We start from the raw sequence: 8952 nt of genomic DNA, 5'->3' as shown, positions 1-8952 counted from the left end.
GGATTACCCAGAATCCATTTTGCAAAATGTCCAGATTACAGAGGAGGAAGTGCTGGATGTCTTGAAACGGTTAAAGGTGTATAATTCCCCAGGACCTGATCAGGTGTACCCGAGAACTCTGTGGGAAGCTAGAGAAGTGATTGCTGGGCCTCTTGCTGAGATATTTGTATCATCGATAGTCACAGGTGAGGTGCCGGAAGACTGGAGGTTGGCAAACATGGTGCCACTGTTTAAGAAGGGCAGTAAGGACAAGCCAGGGAACTATAGACCAGTGAGCCTGACCTCAGTGGTGGGCAAGTTGTTGGAGGGAATCCTGAGGGACAGGATGTACATGTATTTGGAAAGGCAAGGATTGATTAGGGATAGTCAACATGGCTTTGTGCGTGGGAAATCATGTCTCATAAACTTGATTGAGTTTTTTGAAGAAGTAACAAAGAGGATTGATGAGGACAGAGCAGTAGATGTGATCTATATGGACTTCAGTAAGGCGTTCGACAAGGTTTCCCATGGGAGACTGATTAGCAAGGTTAGATCTCATGGAATACACGGAGACCTAGCCATTTGGATACAAAACTGGCTCAAAGGTAGAAGACAGAGGGTGGTGGTGGAGGTTGCTTTTCAGACTGGAGGCCTGTGACCAGTGGAGTGCCATAAGGATCGGTGCTGGGCCCACTACTTTTTTGTCATTTACATAAATGACTTGGATGTGAACATAAGAGGTACAGTTAGTAAGTTTGCAGATGACACCGAAATTGGAGGTGTAGTGGACAGCGAAGAGGGTTACCTTAGATTACAACAGGATCTGGACCAGATGGGCCAATGGGCTGAGAAGTGGCAGATGGAGTTTAATTCAGATAAATGTGAGTTGCTGCATTTTGGGAAAGCAAATTTTAGCAGGACTTATACACTTAATGGTAAGGTCCTAGGGAGTGTTGCTGAACAAAGAGACCTTGGAGTGCAGGTTCATAGCTCCTTGAAAGTGGAGTCACGGGTAGATAGGATAGTGAAGAAGGTGTTTGGTATGCTTTCCTATATTGGTCAGAGTATTGAGTACAGGGGTTGGGAGGTCATGTTGTGGCTGTACAGGACATTGGTTAGGCCATTGTTGGAATATTGCGTGCAATTCTGGTCTCCTTCCTATCGGAAAGATGTTGTGAAACTTGAAAGGGTTCAGAAAAGATTTACAAGGATGTTGCCAGGGTTGGAGGATCTGAGCTACAGGGAGAGGCTGAACAGGCTGGGGCTGTTTTTCCTGGAGCGTCGGAGGCTGAGGGGTGACCTTATAGAGGTTTACAAAATTATGAGGGGGATGGATAGGGTAAATAGGCAAAGTCTTTTCCCTGGGGTTGGGGGAGTCCAGAACTAGAGGGCATAGGTTTAGGGTGAGAGGGGAAAGATATAAAAGAGACCTAAGGGGCAACTTTTTCACACAGAGAGTGGTACGTGTATGGAATGTGCTGCCAGAGGATGTGGTGGAGGCTGGTACAGTTGCAACATTTAAGAGGCATCTGGATAGGTATATGAATAGGAAGGGTTTGGAGGGATATGGGCCGGGTGCTGGCAGGTGGGACTAGATTGCGTTGGAATATCTGGTCGGCATGGACAGGTTGGACCGAAGGGTCTGTTTCCATGCTGTACATCTCTATGACTGTATGTTGGAAAGGGGAGGGGAGTGTTGGGGAGAGGGGAGGGGGGTGTTGGGGAGAGGGGAGGGGGGTGTTGGGGAGAGGGGAGGGGGATGTGGGAGTGTTGGGGGGAGGGGAGGGGGGTGTTGGGGAGAGGTGTGAGGAATGTTGGGGTGAGGGGAGGAGAGTGTTGGGGAGAGGGGAGGAGAGTGTTGGGGAGAGGGGAGGGGAGTGTTGGGGAGAGGGGAGGGGAGTGTTGGGGAGAGGGGAGGGGAGTGTTGGGGAGAGGGGAGGGGAGTGTTGGGGAGAGGGGAGGGGAGTGTTGGGGAGAGGGGAGGGAGGTGTTGGGAGAGGGGAGGGGAGGGTGGTGTTGGGGAGAGGGGAGGGGGGTGTTGGGGAGAGGGGAGGGGGGTGTTGGAGTGAGAGAAGGGTTGTGTTGGAGTGAGAGAAGGGTTGTGTTGGGGAGAGGGGAGGGGAGTGTTGGGGAGAGGGGAGGGGAGTGTTGGGGAGAGGGGAGGGGAGTGTTGGGGAGAGGGGAGGGGAGTGTTGGGGTGAGAGAAGGGTTGTGTTGGGGAGAGGGGAGGGGAGTGTTGGAGTGAGAGAAGGGTTGTGTTGGGGAGAGGGGAGGAGAGTGTTGGGGAGAGGGAGGGGAGTGTTGGGGAGAGGGGAGGGGAGTGTTGGGGAGAGGAGAGGGGAGTGTTGGGGTGAGAGAAGGGTTGTGTTGGGGAGAGGGGAGGGGAGTGTTGGGGTGAGAGAAGGGTTGTGTTGGGGAGAGGGGAGGGGAGTGTTGGGGAGAGGGGAGGGGAGTGTTGGGGAGAGGGGAGGGGATTTAGAGTGAGGGAAAGGGGGTGTTGGAGTGAGGGGAGGGGGGTTTGGGAAATGAGTGGGGAGTGTGTTGTGAGGGGAGGGGGTTTGGGGAGTGAGTGGGGAGAGGGTTGTGAGGGGAGGGGGTTTGGGGAGTAAGTGGGGAGAAGGTTGTGTGGGGAGGGGGTTTGGGGAGAAGGTTGTGTGGGGAGGGGGTTTGGGGAGTGGGTTGTGAGGGGAGGAGGTTTAGGGAGTGAGTGGGGAGTGGGTTGTGAGGGGAGGCGGTTTAGGGAGTGAATGGAGAATATGTTGTGAGTGGAGGGGATTTGGGGGTGAGTGGGGGGGGTGTTGTGAGGGGAGGTATTTGGGGAGTGTGTTGTGAGGGGGAGGGGTCTGGGGAATGTGTTGTGAGGGAAGGATTTTGGGGAGTGAGTGCGGTGTGTGTTGTGAGGGGAGGGGGTTTGGGGAGTAAGTGGGGAGAGGGTTGTGTGGGGAGGGGTTTGGGGAATGGGTTGAGAGGGGAGGGCTTTGGGAGGAGGGTTGTGAGGGGAGAGGTTTGGGGAGTGGGTGGGGAGAGGGTTGTGAGGGGAGGGAGGTTGGGGAGTGAATTGTGAGGGGAGGGGGTTTGGTGAGTGTGTGGGGAGGGTGATATGAGGGGGAGGGGTCTGGGGAGTGAGTTGTAAGGGGAGGGGTTTTGGGAAGTGAGTGGAGAGTGAGTTGTGAGGGGAGTGGGTTTGGGGAGTGAGCGGGGAGGATTTGGGGTGTGGGTGGTGAGGGGAGTGGGTTGTGAGGGGAGGGGGTTTGGGGCGTGGGTTGTGAGGGGAGGGGGTTTGGGGATTGAGTGGGGAGTGTGTTGTGAGGGGAGGGGTTTGGGGAGTAAGTGCAGAGTGTGTTGTGAGGGGCGGGGGTTTGGGGAGTGGGTTGTGAGGGGAGGGGGTTTGGGGAGTGAGTGGGGAGTGTGTTGTAAGGGGACGAGGTTTGGGGAGTGAGTGCGGAGTGTGTTGTGAGGGGAGGGAGTTTAGTGAGAGTGGGGAGTGGGCTGTGAGGGGAGGGGGGTGGGGAGTGAGTGGGGAGTGTGTTGTGAGGGGAGGGGTTTGGGGAGTAAGTGCAGAGTGTGTTGTGAGGGGCGGGGGTTTGGGGAGTGGGTTGTGAGGGGAGGGGGTTTGGGGAGTGAGTGGGGAGTGTGTTGTAAGGGGACGAGGTTTGGGGAGTGAGTGCGGAGTGTGTTGTGAGGGGAGGGAGTTTAGTGAGAGTGGGGAGTGGGCTGTGAGGGGAGGGGGGTGGGGAGTGAGTGGGGAGTGGTTTGTGAGGGGACGGGGTTTGGAGAGTGGTTTGTGAGGGGAGTGTGTTGTGAAGGGAGTGGGTTTGGGGAGTGAGTGAGGAGTGTGTTGTGAGGGGAGGGGTTTGGGAAGTGAGTGGGGAGTGTGTTGTGAGGGGAGGGGGTTTCGGGAGTGTGTTGTGAGGGGAGGGGGTTTGGGGAGTGAGTGGGGTTTGGGGAGTGAGTGGAGAGTGTGTTGTGAGGGGAGGGGGTTTCGGGAGTGTGTTGTGAGGGGAGGGGGTTTGGGGAGTGAGTGGGGTTTGGGGAGTGGGTTGTGACGGGAGGGGGTTTAGTGAGGGAGTGGGGACTGTATTGTGAGAGGAGGGGTTTGGGGGAGTGAGTGGGAAGTGGGTTGTGAGAGGAGGGGGTTTGGGGAGTGAGTGGGGTTTGGGGAGTGGGTTGTGAGGGGAGGGGGTTTAGTGAGGGAGTGGGGACTGTATTGTGAGAGGAGGGGGTTGGGGGAGTGAGTGGGGAGTGTGATGTGAGGAGAGGGGGTTTGGGGAGTGAGTGGGGAGTGAGTGGGGAGTGTGTTGTGAGGGGAGGGGTTGTGAGGGGAGTGGGTTGTGAGGGGTATGGTTTTGGGGAGTGATTGGGGAGTGGGTTGTGAGGGGAGGGGGTTTGGGGAGTGGGTTGTGAGGGGAGGAGGTTGTGAGGGGTGTGGGTTGTGAGGGGAGGGGTTTGGTTAGAGAGTGGGGAGTGGGTTTTGAGGGGAGGGGGTTGTGAGGGGAGGGGGTTTGTGGAGTGAGTATGGAATGTGTTGTTAGGGGAGGGGGTTTGGGGAGTGGGTTGTGAGGGGAGTGAGTTGTAAGAGGAGGGGATTGTCAGGGAAGGGGTTGTGAGGGGAGGGGAGGGGACACAGTGACGGCCTGGAGATGTCAGAGCTGTGTTTGATCATGTGTCCTGATGGGTTGTGGTGTTCCCTCTGAGTCATCACCAAACCCCAGCTCTGCCTGGGCTTGTTCACTGACCTCAGAAACAGGAACAGACTGTTAGAATGGGCACTGGGTTTATTAGTGGGGTCTGGGATTGTTAGACTGGGTCTGGGTTTATTAGACTTGGACCTGGGATTGTTAGACTTGGACCTGGGATTGTTAAATCTGGTCTGGGCATGTTAGACTGAGCCTGGGCATGTTAGACTGTGGTCTGGGATTGTTAAATCTGGTCTGGGCATGTTAGACTGAGGCTGGACATGTTAGACTGGGGTCTGGGATTGTTAAATCTGGTCTGGGCATGTTAGACTGATGCTGGACATGTCACACTGAGGCTGGACATGTTAGACTGGGGTCTGGGATTGTTAAATCTGGTCTGGGCATGTTAGACTGAGGCTGGACATGTCACACTGAGGCTGGGCATGTTAGACTGGGGTCTGGGATTGTTAAATCTGGTCTGGGCATGTTAGACTGAGGCTGGACATGTCACACTGAGCCTGGGCATGTTAGACTGAGCACTGGATTCAGGACTGAGTCGAGTTCCTCTCCAGCTGACTGAGGGGTCAGACTCGGTGTCTGTATGGAGCCAGCCCTGATCGTGAGAGGGAAAGGACTTGGACATTTCACCAGAGCAGGACCCTGGGATCGGACTGGGAGCCTGGGCAGAAGGTGGTTTGTCCCAGTCAGGGACACATATTACAACAAAACTGTAGCCTTTACACCCAAACTGGATTTTACTAAGAGCACTCTGATGGTATAACCGGAATGATAGAAGCGGAGAGGAAATAAAACCGCACAAAATTAACCCGTGTCCTTGTTCCCTTGAAATACACTCACCATTCCAACTTGGAAATTCTGCTTCCAATCCTGATGTCAGTGTGTGCGGATCCCCGAGGGTGCCCGAAGCCGGGTTTACTGAGCTGTCAACACCTTGCTGCTGAGTGAAGTTTGCTGAATAATTGCTGCCGGTCAGATGGTAGACTAAACTCCGCCCAACAACCAGATCAGCTGGAGACTGAGAGAGGGGGAGAGCAACACCAGGAACACAGGCTGGGCTGCCCTTGGAACACGCCCAGTCTCACATGCTAACTTCTGATCCTACCTAATCACTGACAATCCTAGTGCAAAATGTTACATGTTGTGGTGTAAAGGCTAAGTTCCAACAGATTATTAAGAGCCTTTCCAAAAAAAAATTGTGCAATACTTTGTTCCCTAACATACTGATCTGGAAACCATCTCTGACCCACAACAGAAGGAGCAAAACTTGATCTACTCTTTGGGAAGTAAGGCAGGGCAAGTGACTGAGGCGTCAGTGCAGAGCACTTTGGAGCCAGTGATCGTAATTCCATCTGGTTTAAAATAGTCACAGAAAAGGAGAGACCTGACCTAAAAGTTAAAGTTCTAAATTGGATGCAGGAGAATTTTGATGGTATTAGGCAAGAACGTTCAAAAGTTGATCGAGAATGGCTATTGATGGGTGAAGGGACAGCTGGAGAGTGAGTGGCTTTTTAACATGTGATAACTAGAGTTCAGAGACACGATGTCCCTGTTAGTGCAAAGGGCAAGGCTGGTAGGTGTAGGGAATGCTGAATGACAAGAGAAACTGAAGCTCTGATCAAGAGAAAAAAGGAGGAATATGTCAGGAATAGAGAGCTGGGATCAAGTGAATCCCTAAAGGAGTATAAGGGCAGCAGGAGTACACTCAAGGGGGAAATCAGGAGGGAAAGAGGGGACATGAGATAGCGTTGGCAAATAGAGTTAAGGAGAATCCAAAGGGTTTTCACAAATACAGTAAGGGTAAAAGAGTAGCTAGAGAGAGAATAGGGCCTTTTATCTTAGCCTGCTTGGCACACTCTCCTCATTCCTGATGAAGGGCTTATGCCCGAAACGTCGAATTTCCTATTCCTTGGATGCTGCCTGACCTGCTGTGCTTTACCAGCAACACATTTTCACCCGTTGAAGATCAGCAAGGCGGCCTCTGTGTGGAACCTCTAGAAATAGGTCAGGTACTGAAATGAGTATTTTGTGTCAATATTTACTGTGGAGAAGGACATGGAAGTGAGAGAACTTAGGGGAATGATATTTTGAAAAATATCCATATTACAGAGGAGGAAGTGCTGGACAGATAAAGGTGGATAAATCCCTCAGGCCTGATCAGGTGTATCCCAGAACTTTATCTAGGGAAGCTAGGGAAGTGATCACTAGGCCCCTTACTGAGAGATTTGGAACATTAATAGTCAGAGATGAGGTGCCGGAAGACTGGAGGTGCCACCATTTAAGAAAGATGATAAGGAAAAGCCAGGGAACTTTGACCAGTGAGCCCGACATCAGTGGTGGGCAAGTTGTTAAAGGGAATCCTGAGGGACAGGATGTACATGTGTTTGGAAAGGCAAGGACTGATTAGGGATAGTCAACAGGGTTTTGAGTGTGGGAAATCATGTCTCACCAACTTGATGGAGTTTTTTGAAGAAGTGACAAAGATGATTGATGAGGGCAGAGCGGTGGATGCTATCCATACAGACTTCAGCAAAGCCTTTGAGAAGCTTCTGTATGGTAGACAGGATAGCAAGGTTAGATCACATGGAATCCAAGGACTGCTAGCCATTCGGATACAAAATTGGCTTGGGGCAGCATGGTGGCTCAGTGGTTAATACTACTGCCTCACAGCACCAGGACCCCAGGTTCAAATTCTCAGGTAACTGTGTGGAATGTGCACATTCTCCCTGTGTCTGCGTTGGTTTCCTCTGGGTGCTCCGGTTCCCTCCCACAGTCCAATTATGAGCAGGTTAGGTAGAATGGCCACACTAAATTGCCTATAGTGTGCAGGTTAGATCGGTTAGCCATGGGAAATGCAGGGTTGCAGGGATGGGGTGGGTTGGTGTGGGATGCTCTTTGGAAAGTATGTATGGACTCAGACTGAATGACCTGTTTCCACGCAGTTGTAATTGTTTGACAGGAGACAGAGAGTGATAATGGAGGGCTGCTATTCTGACTGAAGGTCTGTGACCAGCAAAATACTGTGAGGATGGCTGCTGGGTCATTTATATAAATGATTTGGATGTGAATATTGGAGGAATGGTTAGTAATTTTGCAGAACACACCACAATTGGAGGTGTAGGGCAGAGTGAAGCAGCTTCCCTTAGTGTACAACCAGACCTTGATATGATGGGAGTGGCAGATGAAGTTTAATTTAGATAATTGTGAGGTATTGCATTTTGGTAAGGCAAGTCAGGCATGGACTTATTTAGTTAACGGTAGGGCCCTGGGAAGTGTTGTCTAACAAAGAACATTGGGGTGCAGTTTCATAGTTCCTTGAATGTAGACACGTTGTGAAGAAGGCAACTGGTATGTTTGCCTTTATTATTCAGTGCACTGAGTTCAGGAGTTGGAAGGTCATGTTGCACCTATACAGGACACTGGTTAGGCCACTTTTGGAATATTTAGTGCAATTCTGGTCTCCCTCCTATAGGAAGGATGTTGTGAAACTTGAAAAGATTTACAGGAGTGTTGTCAGGGTTGGAGGGTCTGAGCGATAAGGACAGGCTGAATAGACTGGGGCTGTTTTCCCTGGAGCGTTGGAGGCTGAGGGGTGACCTTACAGAGGTTAATAAAACTCATGCGGGACATGGATAAGATGTAGAGCCATGGTCTTAGGGGATGCAAAACCAGACGGCATAGTTTAAGGTGAGACGGAAAATATTTAAAAGGGACCTCTTTTTCACACAGAGGGTGGTATGTGTATGGAATGAGCTGCCAGAGGAAGTGGTGGATGCTGGTACAATGGCAACATTTAAAAGGCATCTGGATGGGTATATGAAGAAGGAAGGTTTGAAGGGATGGGGCAAAATGGGACTAGATTAAATTAGGATATCTAGTTGGCATAGACGAGAAGGATCTTTACTGTGCTGTATCTCTCTGTGACTCTATCTCACAAACATTCCAAGAATTTTCCCTAACCAACATTAGTACTAAATACGTTTAGATTAGATTAGAATCCCTACAGTGTGGAAACAGGCCCTTCAGCCCAACAAATCCACACAGACCCTCCGAAGAATAACCCACCCAGACCCGTTTCCCTCTGACTAACGCACCTAACACTACGGGCAATTTAGCATGGCCAATTCACCTAACCCTGCACATCTTTGGACTGTGAGAGGAAACTGGAGCACCCAGAGGAAACCCACGCAGACACGGGGAGAACGTGCAAACTCCACACAGACAGTCGCCTGAGGCTGGAAACGAAGCTGGGACCCTAGTGCTGTGAAGTAGCAGTGCT

General features: G+C 51.6%; 1 protein-coding gene across 1 annotated transcript in view; it reads right to left on the bottom strand.

The window, feature by feature from the left end:
* LOC132828242 (cyclin-dependent kinase inhibitor 1-like) overlaps positions 1 to 5602 on the bottom strand; it is an 18605-nt gene extending 13003 nt beyond the window's left edge. The window contains exon 1 of the mRNA XM_060845206.1: positions 5514 to 5602. Coding sequence (XP_060701189.1) covers positions 5514 to 5516 — 3 coding nt within the window. The 5' untranslated portion in view covers positions 5517 to 5602. The remainder of the gene's footprint in view (positions 1 to 5513) is intronic.
* Between the last annotated feature and the right edge of the window lie 3350 nt (positions 5603 to 8952).

This window comes from Hemiscyllium ocellatum, chromosome 26 (genome assembly GCF_020745735.1).
Source record: "Hemiscyllium ocellatum isolate sHemOce1 chromosome 26, sHemOce1.pat.X.cur, whole genome shotgun sequence".
NCBI classification, from domain to species: domain Eukaryota; kingdom Metazoa; phylum Chordata; class Chondrichthyes; order Orectolobiformes; family Hemiscylliidae; genus Hemiscyllium; species Hemiscyllium ocellatum.
This window is presented reverse-complemented; position numbering and strand designations above follow the sequence as displayed.